This window comes from Xiphias gladius, chromosome 23 (assembly GCF_016859285.1).
Source record: "Xiphias gladius isolate SHS-SW01 ecotype Sanya breed wild chromosome 23, ASM1685928v1, whole genome shotgun sequence".
Taxonomy (NCBI): Eukaryota; Metazoa; Chordata; class Actinopteri; order Istiophoriformes; family Xiphiidae; genus Xiphias; species Xiphias gladius.
The window spans coordinates 24,079,810-24,103,475 of NC_053422.1; the positions used below are offsets into that span (position 1 = coordinate 24,079,810).

General features: G+C 40.6%; 1 protein-coding gene and 1 long non-coding RNA gene across 2 annotated transcripts; both read right to left on the reverse strand.

Moving 5' to 3' along the window:
* Positions 1-6,822: 6,822 nt before the first annotated feature.
* LOC120785751 (homeodomain-interacting protein kinase 1-like) lies at positions 6,823-15,820 on the reverse strand. The gene is made up of 9 exons (XM_040120629.1): positions 15,752-15,820; positions 15,437-15,628; positions 15,081-15,262; positions 14,803-14,926; positions 14,557-14,676; positions 14,355-14,438; positions 14,073-14,245; positions 13,617-13,959; positions 6,823-6,873 (listed from the first exon to the last, which is right to left on the reverse strand). Exons 2-9 carry the CDS (start codon positions 15,620-15,622, stop codon positions 6,823-6,825), a joined length of 1,263 nt encoding a protein of 420 aa, XP_039976563.1. The 5' UTR covers positions 15,623-15,628; positions 15,752-15,820.
* Positions 15,821-22,922: 7,102 nt separating this feature from the next.
* On the reverse strand, positions 22,923-23,462 carry LOC120785366. The gene is made up of 3 exons (XR_005706595.1): positions 23,399-23,462; positions 23,121-23,244; positions 22,923-22,993 (listed from the first exon to the last, which is right to left on the reverse strand). It is a non-coding gene; the product is annotated as an uncharacterized LOC120785366 (long non-coding RNA).
* Positions 23,463-23,666: the final 204 nt, after the last annotated feature.

Sequence of the window (23,666 nt, forward strand, 5' to 3'; positions counted from 1 at the left end):
CAGCCCATAAGGACTGCAGCTGCAGAGGTCACAGATACAAAAACCCAGGTGGGGGAGAAGTTCGGGGAGGCCATGGAGAAGGAAGAGCTCAAGGAAGTTCTGGCAAACCATCCGACATCTCATGAAGGGAAAGCATGGCTTGGCCGAAGCTTTGCTCAGCCGGGGAGGAGAACTGCTGACTCTGACTGGGGATATCATCAAGCGGTGGAAAGATCATTTTGAGGAACTACTGACTACTGACCAACATGCCCTGTGAGGAGGAGGCAGAGTTTGAAAAATTGGGGGGTGTCTCACTCATATCCCCCGCAGAGGTCTCTGAGGTAGTTAAGATGCTCCTCAGTGGTAAGGCAGCAGGAGTGGATGAGATTCGCCCTGAGAACCTGAAGGCTCTGGACATTGTTCGACTGTCTTGACTTACACGCCTCTTTAATGTCGGAGGTTGGGGACAGTGCTTCTGGACTGGTAGACGAGGGTGGTGGTTCCCATTTTTAAAAGGGGGATCAGAGAGTGTACTCAAATCATCTGGGTATCACACTGCTCAGCCTCCCAGGGAAAGCTCATGCCAGGGTGCTCGAAAGAAGGCTCCAGCCAATCGTCGAACCTCTGATTCAGGAGGAGCAATACTGATTCTATTCTGGCCATGGAACAGTGGACCAACTCTTTAACCTTGCAAGGCTACTTGAGGGGTCATAGGAGTTTGTCTACCCAGTCTAACATGTGCTTTGTGGATTTACAACTGGCTTGGAGAAGGCTTACAACTGTATCCATATTCTTGGAAGTCATACACATTTCCAATGAGTATTTAGTAGTAATTAAATTTCACAATTTTTATTTAGGTATGCAGGTACTTTTGAGATTGAAATTATTTACTTTCTTTGTTTCCATATCACGGACTCTTTAGGTGTAAAAGGTTAGTTTGTAACACCTGTAAAGCAAAACCTCCAAAAAGTGGTACATTTACTGGTTCTCCATGTAAAGCCAAGGAATGAAAACCAACTTGACCAATACTAATCAATTCTCAATAGACTTTTCCATTTTTTCTGTCAGATGTACCATATTCGAGGAAGTTTATTCATCTGCATTAAGCAAATGGGTGGGAACAAACCTAATTCAGACACTTCAAAAGTTTGACAGCTGGACAGCTTAACAGCCGGGTGGAAACTCAGCTCGAGTGGTGTGGGCTGTCTTTCCTGCCAAAAACTGTATGCCTTTGTCTTTGAGTGTGCAGCACCCTGCTAGTACTGATGCCCCTTCTGCTATCATTATTTAGCTACTTAAAGCCATTAAGAGATACAGAATAAAAAGAACAGGATGGGGCCATGAGGCTGCAGTAATGGGCTTGTAATGAACTATAAAACAGCAGTTAAATCCACACACTTTAGGCCACTCACAAATGACACAAACACACACACGAAATGCATATCTATATCTGCCACAAACCCACCTTAGATTGTTATAGATCAAATGATGATGAGAAATAAACTGTTACAAACGTGCAGCTGGACAATTAGAGTGCTATGTATTACAGAGTGAATCATTTTATAGCATCTGCCTTGTGTAAAATTAGTTTCAAAAGTGATTTCTCAGTCTACAAGACAATGTCAATAACCATAATACAGGAAAGTAGAATGGAAGAATACAAATAGGAATATATGCTTAAGGAGACAACCATTACACACACACACACACACACACACACACACACACACACACACACACACACACACACACACACACACACACACACACACACACACACACACACACAAACACAGTTCTCCAGCTCTGATAAAAGTCTTTGAGGCTATAGCCTGGGGATTAGTTTTGAGGATCCCCTGGGTCATTTCTCCCTCTGTCCTACTCTGAATTGCCATCTCCACCACATTTATACAGCAAAGTACACTGTGGCCATTGACATTTAAGTGGTCCTTGATACTTACTGTATTCAGTTTTCAAACTGAATTCAAAATATGTACAACATGTTATGATTTCATTTAATATCACAGACTCAGGGTTTTTGTAAATCCAAGTGTTAACATGCTGAAAGATTACATGATTCAAGGAAATTCTTGTAACAAGATAGTTTGTATTAAAAATAAGCTTTGTTTAGGTATGAATGAGAAAGTGGATAGAGCAAGTGAGTAATCTTGAATAAATGAGCAGCATTTATTCAAGATTTCCCACTTCTCGCATTTTCTGAAAATCCAACCTGCTAATGAGTCTCTTCAGTGTAATGAGATGAATTTGGTTCCCTTTTTACCAGCCACAACAGCGGGGCTTGTATTGTTTTCACTTTGTTTTCACAAATGTTGTCCTGGAGACACCTACTGTAGCAGGAACTACCACAGGGGCAGTTTTGAGTAATTTGGCTGATGTTTATGTCTGTCTCTCTGTGGACAGATTTTGTCACCACGATAGCGTCACAACCATGCAACATACACTCACGCAATTTGCCAGGTGTGTAGTTGAGATCCAAATGAGGGCCAACTTCAAAGATGGGTGTGGTCTGACCCTTGAATACTGAGTTCTCATGTAATAATGTGAGAGTAAGAAACACGTCCTCAGCCCCTGCTGTACTCTCTGTATACCAGCAACTGTGTGGCCACCAGAAGCTCTCAGTTTTCAGGAAAAAGATTCGGCATCCTGAGAACCAACACCTAAAATCTCAGGAGGAGCGTCTTCCCTTAGGCAGTCCAGGTGCTAAACAGGATATTTCTCAAGGGCTGCACCCGCGAATCACCTCAAACACCTGACAGACAAAAGCATTCTGTCCATATATCTTTATGCTTATAGTTGTACAGTACATTACATCACACCACATTAGCTAACAAATACATAATAACATATACATAACACATATATAACACATAACCCACTTATTATATTTATACGACTGTTTACATTACATTTATATTGTGTGCCTTACTACCTCTGGTACACTTTCTAAACTCTCTGCACTATATATATATATATAAAAACACTATTCGGCACTATGTGTGTATACTCTTGCACAAATGGTTGAGTAGTACAGAGGGAAAACATTTCACTGCCATTGTCTTTACAATGGGTATGTGACAAATAAAAACTTGAAATTAACTTGAAAAACCATGTTTTTACGTAACGAGTTGAAGCAAACACATAGCTTCTGTTATCTTGACCGTATGTAAGAATAAACCTGAATTGAACATTTTTGTTGAAATGAACCATCTTCTTAAACTGAGCTAGCAGAGGGGAATGGCATGAAAGTGGACTTTGAGTAAAAAGAACACTGAACATCAGTGCAACACTGGTCTTCTCTTTACCCACAGGAAAGAAAACCAAATAATCCTGAAAGCTGAACATACGAGAGGACGCAACCACTAATCAGGAGGGACAATGGGGTGTGATGTAACAAATAGTTTAATGGCTCACAGCTCCCAGGAACCACAAACACACGAAATATTCAGGATTCCTGTTACCTCGTCACCTGTCTCTTGGCTACAGTCTCGGCAGACTAAAACGTGCCACATATCATCATGTCTCATGACGGTCCCATCAATCCCCTTCTAAATAATCTTAAAGCAACCCTAGGAGTGGAGTAGAGCGGCAACGAAATCTCTTTGGGGATTCAAGCCGCAGGCAAGACATCAGAAACTAGACACTTCATTTAAGTTTCCCAGTAATCTACGTGCTTCTACCTGTAATCTGTACAGTGAGACACCGGCTTGAACCTAAATCTCTCCCCTGTTTCTGGAGGGCAGAATTCAATTTGTACGCCTTGGCACAACAGACAGATGATGTGTGTGTGTGTGTGTGTGTGTGTGTTGTGTTTGAAGCTAATAAAGCTGATGGCACTTTGAGCTACTGGTTTGATTAAAGAGAGTTACTCTGTCTTCTTGCGCGTTTTTGCTCCCTCATTCTCATTCTGCATCCCGCTCTCATTGCCTCCTTCTCTCCATTATGAACACTCAGAAAGGATCAGAGAGGGAAGAAAGGAAAAGGAGGACGGGCAGAGAGAATGTGGGTGGTTGTTAACCTTTATACAGATGCCACTTTGTTGATTTTCCTCTGTGTTTCATCTTACACTTCAACTAATTAAAGCCATCAAACACTCACACACTGAGCTATGGGCATTTCTTAGTCTGCTAATTAAAGCATCTGTTTTTACCTGATCTCTACTACTTTGGCCGTGACTGGTCTCCTCTTTAAATCTATTTTTCTATTGCCAGAGCCTTGTTTTGACATAAGCTTGTGTACATCTCGATCATTTACAAGTCTATGCTGCTTTTGCTACTTAGGTCATGGATGCAGATTGGTTCAGGTTTGTAGATGCACTGATTTACTCCTTCATCTCTCTCTCTCAATATCTCTTCCTTCCTACACCTCTCCACTTCTTTCCCCACTGTCACTGCACCTCCCCTCTCATCCTCCCTCCCTTCTCCCCCTGCTGGTGAAGAGGCTCAACCATCAGTAGTGACCCTGGCGCTCCCCTCATCACAGTTTATCACACATTTTTGGAATTTCAGTCAAGTTTGGATTCCTCACTCCATCACACCAAAATTTCATTTTTGCAAGAAAGGTGAATCTGAGTTCAGCAGAACAGAAAACTCTCTGATTATCATCGGAAGCCTTTAAGTGGCATTTCTTATCTTAAAACAACTTTTATAACGAATCTCTAACAAGTGATAATCAAAATGTAGCTAGGTAGATAGGTATTTGGACAGTGACACAGTTTTCGTAATTTTGCCTCTGTACACCACCACAAAGGATTTAAAACAAGGCCATCAAGATGTGATTGAAGTGTAGACTCAGCTTTAATTCAAGGGGTTTATCAAAAAAATCAACCATTTAGGACTTACAGCCTTTTTTTTTTTCATGGGACTCTCAATATGCAGCCCAAAGAGCTGTTGATGCAAATGAAGGTGGCCATCATTAGGCTGAAAACACAAAACAAATCTGTCAGACAGATAGCAGAAACTTTAGGGGTGGCCAAATCAACAATTTCGTACATTCTTAGAAAGAAGTAATGTACTGGAGGCCGGAAAGACCACAGGAGACAACTAAAGTAGCTGATCACATAATTATTTCTTTGGTGAAAAAAGCCCTTCACAACATCTATCCAGACCAAGAACGCATTTGAGGAGGCAGGTGTCTCATTGTCAAAGTCTACAATTAAGGGACAACTTCATGTATGTAAATACAGAGGGTTTACCACAAGGTGCAAACACTCAAGAACAGAAAAGGCCAAATTAGACTTTGCCAGAAAAGATCTATAAAAGCCTGCTCAGTTCTGGAACAAGGTTCTTTGGACAGAGGAAACCAAGATTAACTTGGACCAGAATGAAGGGAAGAGAAAAGTATGGAGAAGGAAAGGAACGGCTCATGATCCAAAGCATACCACATCATCTGTCAAACATGGTGGAGGCAATGTTATGGCATGGGCATGTATGGCTGCCATTGGAACTGGGTCACTGGTGTTTATTGATGATGTGACTGCTGATAGAAGAAGCAGGATGAATTCTGAAGTGTACAGGACACTACTATCTGCTCAGAGTCAGCCAAATGCTGCAAAACTGATAGGACAGTACAGATGGATGAGGACCCAAAACATACTGGGATAGCAACCTATGAGCTTCTCAAGGCAAAGAAATTGAATATTCTTCAATGGCCAAGACAGTCACCTGACCTCATCCCAACTGAGCATGCTTTTCACTTACTGAAGACAGAACTAAGGGCAGAAAGACAAACAAGCAGCAACTGAAGGCGGCTGCAGTAAAGGCCTGGCAAAATGTCTCAAGGGAGGAAACTCAGCATTTGCTGATGCTAATTCCTAAACAGTTAATGCAGCATTTTTGTTAAACCCCTTGAATTAAAGCTGACATTCTACACTTCAATCACATCTCGATGGCTTTGTTTCAAATCCATTGTGGTGGTGTACAGAGGCAAATTTACAAAAATTGTGTCACTGTCCAGATACTTATGTAGCTAACTGTAAGTCAGGCATAGCTGCTGAATACACTTACCAGTAAAATTATGAGCAATAAAAGCAGGGGTTCCCCAGCATGCATTAAGGTGCCCTAGTAACTTGACGGCCAGCATTTAAAAAGTTTCTACCAGGGTTAGGTTTTTTTTTTTAATTGTTGTTGTTGATGTTTTGCTTCTTTTTTGTTTTGTTTTTTTTTTTTGTTGTGGCTAGTCGAAGGAGCAATTTGATGAAAGAAGTTGTCAAATTTTAATGCTGACATCCAGAAAAAAACTATAAATGTCTTCCTTCTTTTGAGCTCCACATGGGCAAAACAAGAGTTTGATCCTTATGTAGCTTTCAGTCTTTTGAAAGGGATCGCATACTGTCTTCTTTTTCGATTTTTTTTCTTTGAAGCAGCAGCTGAGAATGTATCAAATCAGCTGTTCCGGTGGCAAGTTTGAAAAAGAGAAAAAAAAGGGTAAACACGGGTTTGTAATGTCAAATTTGTACAAGTATAAAAGAAACAGCCACGTAGACTATCACCGGTAAAACAGAACACAAGGTTAACAGTCGGATTGCTACTGCATCAGTAATACAGAACCTGTACACGACTGTCGAGGAAGGACGGGGTTGAGATTCAAGGCAAAGCTTGTTATTTACACATTCCAACCCTCACCTATAGTCATGATTTACGGGTAGTGACTGAAACACTAAGATCACAGATACAACCGGACAAAATCAGTTTATTTGGCAAGGTGGCTAGGGTCACCCTTAAAGATAGAGTTAGGATCTCAGGCATCCTGAAAGAGCTTGGTGTAGAACTGATGCTCCTTCCTGTCTAAAGGAGCCAGTTGGGTTGGCTCAGGCATGATGCCTGATTAGGATGCCTCCTGGATGCCTCCTTGTCCAGGCTTTTTGGGCACATCCAACTGGCAGAAGACCCCAGGGAAGATTCACAAAATAAGGGAGGGATTACGTACCCCATATGGCTTAAAGGCCTTGGTACCATCCGGGAAGAGCCTGAGGACATGGCTAGGGAGAAAACCACCTGGGTTACCTTGCTTAGCTTGTTGCCACAACCCAGGCCCACACACAGATAAGGGTTGAGAAATGAGGTGATGGATGTTTGAAATCTTTCATAGTGTTTGTTACAGCACACAACAAGGTCAAGGTGTGTCCTAAAACCTGGACCGAAGAGGACCCGAACTCACATTCCATACCCACTCAAGGGTTTTTGTCACAGAGCTCAAAAATTAAAAAAAAACATATGTAGTCTGCACAGGGCTTAAAAGTGCTTGTATATGTTTACATGTCTTACGTTAAGCAGAGACCAGCCATTTAGCCTAAAAGACTGATACTACATAAAGGTCTAGCCTTTTGCTGATTTAATCTCTCTTATTCTTAGTTTTACCTTCTCCTCCTTTCCTTTCATGTGCTGTTTTTTTCTCCTTTCCTGTACCTCACCAGGAAAAATCCATATATGGAAAGTAACAGATTTCAACAGCACACACATTTGGTTTGAGCTTGGATATAAAGAAAATAACCTGCTTTTCATAGTTATGAGCAACATGATCGAAGCAAACTATCTTTTCTGTCAAAATCCATAACTCTGCAGGATGTTCACTTCAACCAATTAGAAAGCATGAATCTTGCCGATGCTCCCCTCCATCTCCCTGTGTCCCTCAACGATTTTTTTTCCTCCAACAAACACATACACACACACTCACACATGCACACCCACCCTGCCGAGCAAAACACACAGGGTTGGCAGACGAGTAGCGCTGTCATTTGTCAGCTACATCCCAGAGGTAAGATAAGGGATAGGACGCACAAGTGTGTATCGGTGTGTGTGTTTGTGTGAGTATGTCAGCCAAATTGGGCACAGCAGTGATGTTGTATGGAATGATCAAAAAAATTGATCCAAAATTTAGTTTGATGCTTCGTGGCTTGAACTTGCGGAGGTGTGGAGGGAGGAGGGGGCGAGAAAAGGCATAGAGCAAGAGTGAGGAATATGAGACAGAGAGGGAAAGAGGGACTGGAGAGAAAACAAAGAAGATGCGAGTTTTGGAAATTTTGAGCGTGATACACTGTGAGCAGAGTGTCTCAATCTGAGTACATTTAAATACATTCTTTCTATTCTTTTTAATCATACTCACTGCGGCTACTGAAACGAGCCCAGTCGGGTTCATGTGTGTGAATATGTTATCTCACAGTCTGGGGTAAGGTTATTGAGAGACTTCTGAAATAGGAGCCCTCAAGTGCTCCTGTGTAATACACTACTGCCATCCTGTGGTGAGACAATGGCATTACTCATTTCCAATGGCCTTCTTGCAGTAGCTTAAAATAAAAAACTTCTCAATGACATAGAACATAATTAAAAGGACAGAGTATTTTTCTGTGCAGTTTCCTTGAACTTTGGACCTTCTCTGTGCCACATTAACATTGCTGTTCCCTCAAATACACACATATACAGTAGCTGCACAAAGACACTTAACACATTAAAAAGCTCTCAGAAACACAAACTAATTCATACACACACACACACACACACACACACACACACACACACACAAACCATAGTGGGCAGCGCTGCCCTAATATCATCCATTATGCTGCGATCTCCACTAATAGGCCACTCCAGTGGTAGTCTAATTTAAGAGACTGATTAGCATAAGTGAGCTATGGCATACATTAGCCTGATTAGGGATTCATAACATGACCGAACTGAATGGGATCCTCTACACACTGTCAAAGACAAGCACTGAAGTCCTTTAAATAGGCTGTGTTTTTCTCTCTACTGATGCTGACACACACGCAAACACACCCAGATACAGTGCAGCGGTAAGACTAATTTTGTGGTAATTTGAGGCAATGGAGGGTAATATTGACTTCAGTAGGTAAATGGAGAGTAAATTTATAAATTTATACACTAAAATAATGCTGATAAACGACTCCTCTATGGACAGCTAAAGTATAAAATACAGTCAGCATAGTGGGCTGTTAAAAAACAAATGTCTGTCTCTTTCTGCTACCATGGTGGGAACAGAAAAAGGCGAAAAGAGACTATATTAGACATTTCAAGCATAGTACACCTTTAAGTAAAAATGGAGGAAAATAAACTTTCCATTTCCATTAGGACTGAGAAACTGGTCCAGCAAACCCAAGATACCCTGACTTTTAGTCCCTGTGGGTCCAGCTCCAAAAACATAATGCGACTCAATTGTGTTTGTGTCTTTTTCTGGCTTTCAAAGTCAATTCCCCCCATTTCTAACACAGGCTCTCTCTTGTAAATTTGCAGTCTACAAGCTCCTCCAGAGCAACATAACAGATTATAGATCTGTTTTCACAGGCTGAGTAATACTTTCCATGACTACTTAACTGACCTTGATGTTGAAAATCAGTTCCAATGGCCTGAAAAGTGTTCACTTAACGTGGCTGGCTCCAGGCTAGATGCTAGACGACCAGGAAGTGGAAGTCTGGTCTCCTCTTGCGTTTTGGGTTGGACTGCTGGAAAGTTAAAAACCATAAAATTAGTTTGGAGCAATAAATTGTTTCAACCAGCTGAGGGGTTTTTGCCTGGACAATCAGTTTTTGGATGAAGTTGCTACCACGCTATGCTGCTGTGGCCTTCCTGAGTCAGTATAATGCTGAGTGTGATGCAACGTTTGTGTGTGTGTGTGTGTGTGTGTGTGTGTGTGTGTGGGTATATTGACACTGGGGTGTCTGGTTGAGTAATGGGGGCATAGCAGAGTTTAGAAGGCTTCTATCCTCCTTCGTATCCAGTACCAGAGAAGGTCATCACTCATACAGACAGAGAGGGAGAGAGAGGAGAGGGAGGAGAGGGAGGAGAGGGAGCGAGTGACAGTGCTCATCCAGGCAGGAAAGAGAGAGTGTGAACAAGTGAGTGTGTGTGTGTGTGTGTGTGTGTGTGTGTGTGTGTGTGTGTGTGTGTGTGTGTGTGTGTGTGTGTGTGTGTGTGTGTGTGTGTGCAATCGAGAGAGCATGAATGAGACAGAGAATGGAGCAATGGTACTAAGAGGGACAAAGACCAATGGAGGGAGAATGAGAAACAACGAGGTAGACACAGAGAGATGGAAGACGTGTGTGTGTACTCAAGCATTCAAGAAAACCCTCTCTTTTGGGATACTACAACCATGACCTCCAACCCTCTGTCATTATGCATTTCACATTTTACAATGCAATTTTAAAAAGCTGACCTGTTTCACGGTACAACGAAAAATGTTTTATATGTGTGGACTGCTGTCAGCCACCTGGTCAACCAACTGCAAAGCTTTAAAGCCTCACTAAAGCACAACAAACACTCCGGTCTGTGCCATCAATGCATCAAATCCGGACTCAGTCGCTTGACCATATAGTAACGACACTTGTTTATTACTGTCTAAATACAGATTTTGTTTGAATTTGGTGGACAGATAATAATAGATTCTCTGTTTTGGGTGGTAATCCACATCTTGGATTTGTGTCATTACCCGTTGTGTGCTTTGCCCATTTGCTGCATTTGTGTGCTAGTGGTAGAAACCGACACTCCCAGGGCCTTTCGATAACATAGGGAGAAAAAGAAACTGACCCTAAAGTGCTTATCAGCTCTTCTTTCAATAAAGACGTTATTAAGGTTGTAATTTAAAGACAAATCCTGGAGCTGCTCCACAGACAAAATAATGTACTGACTGCTGCCTAGAAACTAATTGCACAAGATTTCAGAACTTTTTCTGTTTATCTGGAACTTTTCGGGGGGACGCTCCAAAAACTGTAAAACTCAAGTGAATGAGATATCTTAAACATCAAGACTAAGAGCCCTTCAAGTGTTGTAGCGTTTGCTTAAAAGGCAGTGAAAGTTATACCACTGGAATAGCACAACATAAACTCAGTTTTAATCAGATTTCCTAAAGTGATGGAAGCTTTTTCCACTAGTGGTCTTAACACAAATTCAACACAGTGAATGTAGACATTGCTAGGTTATACGGCATCTCACTGAACTTCATAGTACTCCAAGCATTCCAGGTCCTATGAGATCCCTGATAATGTTATCTTTCGGCTATCATTATGTCCACTGTTGCTTTCAAGTTACAGGTTTGATTCAGTGACCAGAGCCTCATCTAAGTCCTGTGGTTGCCAGCTAACTCTCCTCTGCTCCTCTGCTTTAGTACATGCAGAAAACTACAATGGATGGCAAATTAACCCTCAATTAATTTATAGCCCAGAGCCTTGTTCTTTCATATGTTCAAACCCATAAATGGGCTGGTGAGTTTAAATGTGTCTTCTAGAAAAGGGACATTTATTAAAAATACACTACTCAACTGAAATTAGCATTTACATACAGTCCAGTGATAGGTTCTTGTACTCAAACTTGAATAACATGAAAGCAAATTGTTTGTCACTTCAGCCTTTTCACAGATTATAGCTGTTTTACAGTTGTTTGGCATGTAGCCTGCAGAACATGATGCTGTGTGTTACTATGTATCGCTGACTCGTTCAATTCAGTTGTATAATGACTAGTATAACAATTCAGTACATAATAATTTCTGCTTTTTAAAAACATTTCAGAGTTCAGTTTTCCTCACGCAGATTTGATGAGGACCATAATTGTCTTGCAGTATATTGTGAAATCACCTGTATCTTGATTCCTTTATTCTGATTTTCAACATATGACAACAGTATTGTATCATGATTTACTCATCCATGTACAAGATATCCCAAAATGCTGTGAATATCTCACTAGGCCCAAGAATGCACCAGAAAATCTCTGAACCATTTCTACTAACCAGAAAATAAACCCTTTTAATTAAATAAGGATGTTGTTTTCGCACTTGTGTTTTTATTCCACTTTTTAGGCAATGTTGTAATTTGACCTGACTACGGCCGTGACTCAGGATGTTTCAGTAGCAGATAAAAATATTAGCTAGTTGGATTCCCACATTGTTAGTAGAGTACATTACTGATTACACTGTGTACCTAAATAGCCCGTCTGAATCTTTGTAAAATACTGGCTGTGTAAAATTTCTGTTAGATAACATGTATCCATATTCCATTTAGATGTGGAAAACTATCACAATGGGATTTATGCTTACAAGTCTGTGCTTGAAATAATAGTTTATCATTAAAAAAATAATTTTTAGCTCAGAGTTGGATGATAAAATCAGCACCTCTCTCGTAGCATAACTCGTAAAAAAACTGCCTTCCGGCACCCTTAAAGTTCATTGTTTAAAATCTTATATTTCTTTTGTTTATTCCATACAAAATTTAATAATTAAAATGAAACTGCAGGTTTACAAGGGGCTATGACTATTTCAGGAGCTGGAGTATTTATGCCAAACTAAGATAGCCATCTGCTGGCTGTAGTTTCATATTTAGGATACAGACATGAGATTGGTATTGATCCTCTAATCTCATTTTCCACAAGAAAGTGAATGAGCTAGTCCTTTAAAATACAACTAAGTCAGTTTTAACTGCTGTCAGGGTGTTCGGTGCACATGTAAATGTCTTTATTTTTATTCAGACTAAATGTCTCACAAAACAATCTGCATGGTGCGGCTTGTGGCCTCTCTGTCATCAGTATGACTTGTTTTATGGATAGTCCTTCTGAGTTTATTCCCTTATTTTTTGCTTAATTTCCAAGTTTTTGTGTAAAAATTTAGCAAATTTGATTTTAAGTACTTTGTAAATACATTTTGGTAATATTATTATTTAAACAATTATTTGAAAAAAATATATAAAAATGAAAAATTAAGAAATTAGGAGAGCACAGGAGTGATCAAGAAACATGTCGGACACATTGCAGGGGAAAAGCAATACAAATTTACCAGCTTAAAATAAGAATGTAAGACAGCTTCAGTGCTTGGTAATCAAAACAAGATAAACATCGAGACGTGATTATGTCATGTCTTGTCAATGGGAAAATTTGACGTGATGTTGTTAATGAAAAGGTTTCATAGTTACTAAGAAATGCAGATTAGTCCTCTGCAGGGACATGAATTTCATAGCAAATTGAATGGAAATCAGGTAAGAGGTAGTAGTAGCCTGATGGTTAGACTGAAGTGTAATCTTTTAAGGTATCTCATCCTTCCAAAACACACAAACACATTTGAAAGTAACCATTTTAAGTTATTTCATGTAGAATTCTTTAAAGGATTAAAGAATTGTGTAGTTGTGATAATTTGCTGCAAATATTGAGTCGAAGTGTAAATGACTGAGTTTTTTTGAATCACATGAGGCCAAGTGTGAATGGTTGTTAAGAAGGGATCATAACAAAAGTAATCTCAGGGCTCTTTTCATATGGAGCAGGTCTAACCCGTACCCTTTACAATATTATTCAGAGAGACCCAACATTCCCCCATGAGCAAGCACTTGGCGACAGTGGCGAGGAAAAATTCCCTCATAACGGGAAGAAACCTTGAGCAGAACCAGACTCTGGGTGGCTGGCCATCTGCCTTGACCGGTTGGGTTGGAGAGAAAGAGAGGAGGGGAAGAGAAAAAGAGAGAGAGAGAGAGGGATAATGCCATCCGTTCATCCCTTCCCAGGAGATTTAACAACCATTCACACTTGGCCTCCTCCAAAAAGTATGACTGATATGAATATGACATCCAGCATTTATTTATTGACTTTTTTCAGTCGTAAAATGGTCCTTATTGCCCTGCCAAAGAATTTTCGGACTCTCTTCAGCGGGCTCTTCTTGACTTTAGCAGGCAGACTTTCATCGGGTGACCCGCCACTGGCCGATGCATCCTCAGCTGGACTGGTTGCACCTTGGCTAACAGATGGTTCCTTTATAGCTGAGCCAGTAGTGTCTATTCCTGCAGCAGCTTCTGCTCCTTCAGAAGACTGAGGCATGTTTTTAATGCCATCACAGGAGCCAGGAAGGACTGAGCCTGCGTCTGTATGATGAGGTATGGCCGAAGGCTCTTCCTCTTTGGGCTCTTCCTCAGCCGCAGAGTCAAGAAATAGGTCCATGTTGTCCATTGGTAAGATCCTCATTTTCTCTAAAGAATCTTCGAGACTGAATAAAACATGACAATAAATGAATGGATCACTCAATCAAAAAAAAAATCTGTCCATTAATCCAATCATGTATCTATCCAACCCTACTGAAAACAAAACACAGGCACTCACTAAAAGCTGGTGTCTATTTCATCTTCCAGATGGACCATTGTTACAAAGGGGTGATCGAGAGCCTTCCCCGGAGTGATTCTCTTCTCTGGGTCTGTATCTAGAAGGCATGTCAGGAGGCTGACAAAGGCTCTCTGATCCTCCAGCTCAATGGATTCCCGTGTGTCTGGGTTGTGCTGATTGAAAACAAAGTAGGTGACAGTTCAGTTTTAACTGCTTCCTGTCTCTCAGTGACAGAGGATATTGGTATTAATTCATTGTGTAGTCATGAAATGGACCACTTACTGTTATCAGGTCATCCAGACTTCTGATTGTTGTGTCCCATGTTTTCGGCTCAATTCCAGTGTCAAGCTGGTATTCCCTTGGGGTCTACAGGAACAAAACATGCAGGTCAGATACTTCTTCCTGAATGTGTTAAATATTATAAAAGAGTTGTTGCCTAACTGGGAGATGTAAAATTGTGAACTGCTGAGCAAGGTTAAAATACCTTCATCCACCATCTTGGGCTGTCCAAGTGCTTTTCCACCTTGAAAAAATTTTGTGTGCATTTCCCAGCACAGAGAAGGTGGTCAGCTGGCTGGCCCAGGACGTCTACAATGCCCCTCATCTGGAGAGAGAACATAAAGAATCACATCAGCCAACATCCTACAACAAGCCCCCTCGGTTTGGACATGTATCTGGGGCACAATGTAACAGTCTTTGCATTTGAATCTAGATCGGTTTGGTTACTTACTGACTGGTACTCGCAGTCTATCGCAAACAGGTGTTTGCAGAGGTACAAGACCCCGAGCACACAGCCTAGACTCCAAGCGTCTATGGCCTCGGAGAAGGGGAGGCCCAGGGTGACTTCAGGTGCCCTGTGTGTATCGTACAAGAGTCACAAGAGCTATTAAGTACACTGTCAAATTCAGCATATGTACTGACGACTGACACAGCCTCTGCTGGATCATTTACAGCATAAACACACAATTGCAAACATGTTAAAAGATGAGCTTTGCAGATTGAACCTACCTGTAACCCAGAGGCTGAATTGTCTTCCCAAATACCTCTTCTCGGACACCGAATGACACGCCAAAATCTATCAGTTTTATTCTGAAGGGCTCACTCAGATGGTTTGCCAGCATTATATTGTCTGGCTTCAGGTCTGAGTGAACCACACCAATGCCCTTCAGAGCATCCAAGGCCATCAGCAACTGCAGAGACAAAGGACACAATGTAGACGGTTAAAGTTACCATTGACCAGGGTGCAGGCTTAAACAGATCAAGAAGAAATACAGTTATGTTACTTCAGTATGTAACTTCTTTCCCAGCTGGCTGAGTATCTTGCCGTTACTTGTTGATAGATTGATCAAAGCCACAGTCTTTACCTGGTGGGTTATTGGCCGTATCTCATGGAGAGAGAGTGGCGTCCCTTGCTGTTCGCTGAGCAGTTGTAAAAGACTCCTGTCCAGCATTTCAAACACTAGACAGGTATGTCCTTTGTGTTGAAACTGCTCAAAGAAATGAACCACATTCTTCATGGCTGGGTCAAGAACGCTCACTGCTTCAAGCATTTTGATCTGTGGGGAAAATAGGAAAAATGACATAGGTACTTAGCATTCTAGATGAAGTTCATTTAATAAGCAAAACATAAGCAAGAAAACATGAAAAACCTAATTATCAAAACGCATTAAATAAATTACCTCTCTTTTAGCGGTCTTTTCGGTTTTCAGGATCTTGAGGGCCACGTCCTGTGCTGTGATTAAATTCACAGCTTTAGCAACTTTGCCAAAGCACCCTTCGCTGAATTCTTTAATGAGGTAGCGACTTGTGCTGCTGCACAGTGTGTCGCTTATTTGCACCTCAGAGCTCTCTGATTTCTTCTTCTCATCTGTTACCGCGGACAGAGAAGCAGTACATGAGGGAGAGGAGGAGAACATGCGAAGGTTACAACATGGAGTCGGCAGGGTCATTCAGTCAACAGAACATGCACAAATGTAGCTGAAGCATTCAGTATAGTCATGTAAATAACATTTGGTTGTCATTCTACGACCAATTGAAGAAGAATATTACGTCCGATATACTGAAAATGGCCAATGACTTCTTCAGTGATATTCCCAAAGAATGAGAAGAGCAACATATACCGAATGAGAAAGAACGTGATCAAATGCTACACTGATCTTCAGCATTCAGATCATTTTCTCAAGAAGAAGTTACTCTGCCGTGTAAAAATGCTCATTTAAGTTTGAAGTCTTGAATTGAAAATGTTACGTACTAGGTAGGTATTATCGGAAACATTTACTTAAAGTATAAAAAGTTAGAAATGTTTCAAACTCTTAACCTGCAAAGTGACCTCTAGCTTCAGAATGAAAATTAGATACTTATAGTACAAGCATCCTAAGCACTGTGCTTGAGTAAATGTATTTAGTTACTTCTCATCACTGTGTGTGTGTGTGTGTGTGTGTGTATGTGTTGAGTCTTACTTACCAGTTTTATCTGCTGTCAAGCAGCTGGCTGAATCAGAACGTGAAGACATTTTGCTGCAACAAATGTTTTTCCAGATGTGCTACTTCTTCAGTGTAACTTCTTCAACTAACTCTGGTCTGTGTTCTCACCTGAAGGTAAACAGACCAGCTCTTGATGACACCACAATAGAACAAGATTCTATTCTATTAGAGGAAGATTCCATTCTAATCCTTTATCTGAAGAATGAAGGACGATCACTTGGTTTACAGACAAATTGTTCATTTCTGATTTATGCAGTTTATCACTTTCTATCCAATGTGTATTTCAAGTATAAGCATTCTAATTATAAGTCTTTTAAAGCTATGGCTGTCGCCACGTTTAATGGTCTGTTTTAGCCATAGTTACCTTTGTTTACCTGTTTATAGCAGAATGCAGTAGTTCTCTCTCACACACACACACACACACACACACACACACACACACACACACAGAGCATATGTACAGTAGGTCAGTCATTTCTTTTGTTCAGACTTTACACCTTTTGCTCCAGAGAATTCTGGCTTCATAAATTCAGCTCACATGCTGTCATGAAGAAAGGCAAGAGAGGCTTCCACCCCCAGATAAGGAGCTGTCACCAAGCAAAGAATTGCTGAACACTGTTGTGGATGATCAATCAAACTGCTTTACAATTGTGCAATTTAAGGTTTTGACGTTAAATAGTCCTCATAATTACACTGTGCATGAGTTTATGGAATACTGTTGGTGAACTACTGAATTGTGAAATATTTTATGCATAACATTTGAAATTCACTGCTTTTGAATTTTAAAGTCAGATATTTTGAAATTCAGTTGAATATCAGCTATCTTTTGTACAGATTTCAAGATGTTTATGTAATATAATAATAAACAGAATTGCCATATTCGTAGTCATAATGTGTGCGTGCGTGTGCTTTTTTAGTGTATGTGTGTGTGTGTGTGTTAGTGGTTGAGACAACTCAAAAAGGGACAGGGTTCATTAGTTCATCAGAGTTAAGCCATTCCCATAGAAATGCATGGAAACTCATGGTCATCAAGCTACATTTTTCATCTTTTTTCCCCAAAAGTGTATTGGAAAACTTTTTTTTCTCACTTCAGTCTATCTGGTCATTAAGTGTGTGTGTGTGTGTGTGTGTATTGAGCGTACGGGAGCAAGAGAGCTTCAACCCCTCAGCTCGTCCTGGTGCCAGCAGCCAGATTGTATTAATGGCATAAATGAATCGAGCCCAGGAACCTTCGAGGGCGTGTTAGTGTCAGCAATGTTTCCAGAGGAAGAATATTCCCTGAACCCCGGGTGACTTTGGAATAAATGACATAAGAGCCCTTTGTTTTCAATCATCAGCAATACAGTAGAGCCACCTGCATTCCAATGTTTCTAGCTACTGGCTGACGTTAATTGGCTGTCAAAATACGGTGTTGACTGTTGGACCTGGTTGTCACAAAGCAGTGTTTAATGTAATGTGCCATGCTGGAGGAAACTGAGTCAACTCAGATTTACATGAAGTGCAGGTTCAGTATCGACCTGCAGGACTACATTTTTCAAATGAGATATCATTGACCGGTAACTAAAAGTAAAAATTTACAGTTCTGGAAACTGGTTTGAACTGACATCAGAAAAAAAATATGTAATTTAAAGTTTCCATTTTCTTGCTAAGAGTTAGTTGAGAAGATTAATACCACTCTTGTCTGTTCACTATGAAGCTACAGCTAGCAGCAGGTTAGCTTATTTGAGCTAACTTAGGGATGACAAGACTCTTGCAGGGCAAACCAGTGGAGACTCCAGGATGCCACCACTTCCTGTCGGGAAATAGGTCCAGCTGTAATCCTCCATAAATCCACAAATTCAGGTTTTAACACTTTGGATTTTGAATAATTTAAACCAAAACAGATATAATGTCTTAATTAGTGAGCTTTAGTGGTGCTGGTAGGTGATTTTTTTACCTTTGGAAAGAACCAGGGTAGCTGTTTCCACCTGTTTACACTAAGCTAGGCTAACCAGCTGCTGGTTCCAGCTTCATTTTGAACAGATGTGAGAGTCTCTAAGCAAGAAGGGCAATAAGTTTTTCCCAAAAATATCAAAATATTCCTTTTAACATTTGAAAGTCTGTGTAACTAGGGCACCAAAATGAAAGCTGAGCTAAAGCTTGTAGTCATAACTGCTACCTGCATCAATTTATGAAGTCTGGACATAAATATTATTTAGACCACAGTTTTACAAAGGGCTATGTGTTAGACTATTTTTGAGGAGGTGGTGCATTTATGCTCAGATAAGCCAGTCATCTGCTGGCTGTAACTTCATATTTAGCATACAGACATGAGATTGGTATTAATCTTCTCATCTCACTCTCAACGAGAACGTGAACAAGCTGATTTTCCCAGAAAGTTGAGCTCCTCCTTAAAATACAACAAAGTAGCTGACCTGAGTTTTAACTGCTGTCAGGGTGTTGGGTGCACATGTAAATGTCTTTATTTTTATTCAGACTAAATGTCTCGCAAAACAATCTGCATGGTGCGGCTTGTGGTGTTAAAATGGTGGTTATCTGTAAACTGTCAGTCTGGTTGTTATATGGCTGCCCAGCACCTCTCTCACCAGTTGTTCTTCTAACTTGCACCACTTGTGGCTTTGCATTGAAACTCTAGTCTGAAATGTTGATTGTTTTAACCAAAAAAGTATTTTGTAAGAACAAACTGGCCAACAGCTGCATTGCTACGACAAATGGGGGCTTACTATCGGGAATTATCTCGGGGGATAGGTTGACCACTGACATATTAGCTTAAACTTTCCTCTAGAGTAGTAGTAGTAGTGTGTGCTTATGTTTAGAGCTGACAGACTTGTGCCCAATTGTGAATGATTTTACTATGATTGGTCATAATCTCTCTCTCTCTGTTGAGAGGAAAAGAGATATAATCCAGTTGTTTCTTGGCAGAATCACAAGTCCATATTATGTCCCAAAAATATATTTTTATTGCGGGATAGGCAAAAAAAAATTCAGCCTTTTTGTAATCTAATTTTTTTAACAGTTCACAGCTCTCTTCATGAGTGAAATAAACACCACAATTAGTTTGAATATATTGAATCATTCATGCTGAAATTAGCATGATTTCAAGGTGTTTAATGACCTTATATATAAATAACTAAGTATTATGTATTTAGGTAGGAATGGCTGTCCATAACAAAATCCACTGTCCTTCAAATGTTTCCTTGCTGAACCAATTAAGATGTCTATTGATTCCAAAATAAATGCTTTTTGTACTTTGCAGCCTCAGATTTGTTGGATTTCTGAACTGCCTTCACTGTCACAGCTGCCTCAGTGATTTGATTGTGGGTAATTCAATTCAATTCAATTCAATTCAATTTTATTTCTATAGCGCCAAATCATAACAGAGATTATCTCAGGGCACTTTTCATATAGAGCAGGTCTAGACCGTACTCTTTATAGTTATATTTACAGAGACCCAACATTGCCCCATGAGCAAGCAATTGGCGACAGCAGCCAGTAAAAATTCCCTTTTAACAGGTAGAAACCTTGAACAGAACTACTGTACTAATACAATAATGTAAAAAGAATCCAGTTCAAAAAGTCTTGTATTCAACGTCCTTCAAAATAGTCACAAAAAATATACTTAAGTTAAAAATGTAACAGTATATGTCATCCAAATCGTGACGAGATAAATTTTGAGATGATTAATGTGGTAGGAAAGAGGAAAAAATTATACATTCATTTGTCAAACTTTTATCCAATCTGTGCTTTTTTTATTTTTATTTTTAAATTTGGTCTCTCTGGGCCTCAAAGACTGATTAAAATGAAACCACCTGAGACGTTTAGAAGGGAAATCTCTTTTGATGCAACTGCTAACAGCTCATAGACATCTGAAACTTGATAAGGGGTTCAGTGTTTTTTGAGGTGTCAAAAAGCAAGTGGGTTGGGAACCACTGGTTTAGTTTATTGTACTTTGTAAGCCTATCGTGTCATTTTTAATTTGATATCATCTGGCCTCTTCTTCAGATATGTCTGGTGTCTGCCCAGTGGAGGAGGAGACCAGACAGAGTTGCATCCACAAAGCTCCATCTCATACCAGATGAACTGCTTCCATAAGACATTATTCGGCCTTACCAGGGGTCGACAGGTCTCCACCCACCTGTGGGCCTCCAGGAGAGTCACACCACGGTGCTCCATCAGATAGGCCATGCACAGGGTGCTGGAGCAGCTCGCACAGGCGCTGCAATTCACAAATGTGCAGCCTCTGTGCTGTATTTTATCTGTCATTGGCCTCTCTGTCATCAGTATGACTTGTTTTATGGATAGTCCTTCTGAGTTTATTCCCTTATTTTTTGCTTAATTTCCAAGTTTTTGTGTAAAAAATTTAGCAAATTTGATTTTAAGTACTTTGTAAATACATTTTGGTAATATTATTATTTAAACAATTATTTGAAAAAAATATATAAAAATGAAAAATTAAGAAATTAGGAGAGCACAGGAGTGATCAAGAAACATGTCGGACACATTGCAGGGGAAAAGCAATACAAATTTACCAGCTTAAAATAAGAATGTAAGACAGCTTCAGTGCTTGGTAATCAAAACAAGATAAACATCGAGACGTGATTATGTCATGTCTTGTCAATGGGAAAATTTGACGTGATGTTGTTAAAGAAAAGGTTTCATAGTAACTAAGAAATGCAGATTAGTCCTCTGCAGGGACATGAATTTCATAGCAAATTGAATGGAACTTAGGTAAGAGGTAGTAGTAGCCTGATGGTTAGACCGAAGTGTAATCTTTTAAGGTATCTCATCCTTCCAAAACACACAAACACATTTGAAAGTAACCATTTTAAGTTATTTCATGTAGAATTCTTTAAAGGATTAAAGAATTGTGTAGTTGTGATAATTTGCTGCAAATATTGAGTCGAAGTGTAAATGACTGGGTTTTTTTGAATCACATGAGGCCAAGTGTGAATGGTTGTTAAGAAGGGATCATAACAAAAGTAATCTCAGGGCTCTTTTCATATGGAGCAGGTCTAACCCGTACCCTTTACAATATTATTCAGAGAGACCCAACATTCCCCCATGAGCAAGCACTTGGCGACAGTGGCGAGGAAAAATTCCCTCATAACGGGAAGAAACCTTGAGCAGAACCAGACTCTGGGTGGCTGGCCATCTGCCTTGACCGGTTGGGTTGGAGAGAAAGAGAGGAGGGGAAGAGAAAAAGAGAGAGAGAGAGAGGGATAATGCCATCCGTTCATCCCTTCCCAGGAGATTTAACAACCATTCACACTTGGCCTCCTCCAAAAAGTATGACTGATATGAATATGACATCCAGCATTTATTTATTGACTTTTTTCAGTCGTAAAATGGTCCTTATTGCCCTGCCAAAGAATTTTCGGACTCTCTTCAGCGGGCTCTTCTTGACTTTAGCAGGCAGACTTTCATCGGGTGACCCGCCACTGGCCGATGCATCCTCAGCTGGACCGGTTGCACCTTGGCTAACAGTTGGTTCCTTTATAGCCGAGCCAGTAGTGTCTATTCCTGCAGCAGCTTCTGCTCCTTCAGAAGACTGAGGCATGTTTTTAATGCCATCACAGGAGCCAGGAAGGACTGAGCCTGCGTCTGTATGATGAGGTATGGCCGAAGGCTCTTCCTCTTTGGGCTCTTCCTCAGCCGCACATTCAAGAAATAGGTCCATGTTGTCCATTGGTAAGATCCTCATTTTCGCTAAAGAATCTTCAACACTGAATAAAACATGACAATAAATGAATGGATCACTCAATCAATAAACAAATCTGTCAATTAATCCAATCATGTATCTATCCAACCCTACTGAAAACAAAACACAGGCACTCACTAAAAGCTGGTGTCTATTTCATCTTCCAGATGGACCATTGTTACAAAGGGGTGATCGAGAGCCTTCCCCGGAGTGATTCTCTTCTCTGGGTCTGTATCTAGAAGGCATGTCAGCAGGCTGACAAAGGCTCTCTGATCCTCCAGCTCAATGGAATCCCGTGTGTCTGGGTTGTGCTGATTGAAAACAAAGTAGGTGACAGTTCAGTTTTAACTGCTTCCTGTCTCTCAGTGACAGAGGATATTGGTATTAATTCATTGTGTAGTCATGAAATGGACCACTTACTGTTATCAGGTCATCCAGACTTCTGATTGTTGTGTCCCATGTTTTCGCTCAATTCCAGTGTCAAGCTGGTATTCCCTTGGGGTCTACAGGAACAAAACATGCAGGTCAGATACTTCTTCCTGAATGTGTTAAATATTATAAAAGAGTTGTTGCCTAACTGGGAGATGTAAAATTGTGAACTGCTGAGCAAGGTTAAAATACCTTCATCCACCATCTTGGGCTGTCCAAGTGCTTTTCCACCTTGAAAAATTTTGTGTGCATTTCCCAGCACAGAGAAGGTGGTCAGCTGGCTGGCCCAGGACGTCTACAATGCCCCTCATCTGGAGAGAGAACATAAAGAATCACATCAGCCAACATCCTACAACAAGCCCCTCTCGGTTTGGACATGTATCTGGGGCACAATGTAACAGTCTTTGCATTTGAATCTAGATCGGTTTGGTTACTTACTGACTGGTACTCGCAGTCTATCGCAAACAGGTGTTTGCAGAGGTACAAGACCCCGAGCACACAGCCTAGACTCCAAGCGTCTATGGCCTCGGAGAAGGGGAGGCCCAGGGTGACTTCAGGTGCCCTGTGTGTATCGTACAAGAGTCACAAGAGCTATTAAGTACACTGTCAAATTCAGCATATGTACTGACGACTGACACAGCCTCTGCTGGATCATTTACAGCATAAACACACAATTGCAAACATGTTAAAAGATGAGCTTTGCAAATTGAACCTACCTGTAACCCAGAGGCTGAATTGTCTTCCCAAATACCTCTTCTCGGACACCGAACGACACGCCAAAAATCTATTAGTTTTATTCTGAAGGGCTCACTCAGATGGTTTGCCAGCATTATATTGTCTGGCTTCAGGTCTGAGTGAACCACACCAATGCCCTTCAGAGCATCCAAGGCCATCAGCAACTGCAGAGACAAAGGACACAATGTAGACGGTTAAAGTTACCATTGACCAGGGTGCAGGCTTAAACAGATCAAGAAGAAATACAGT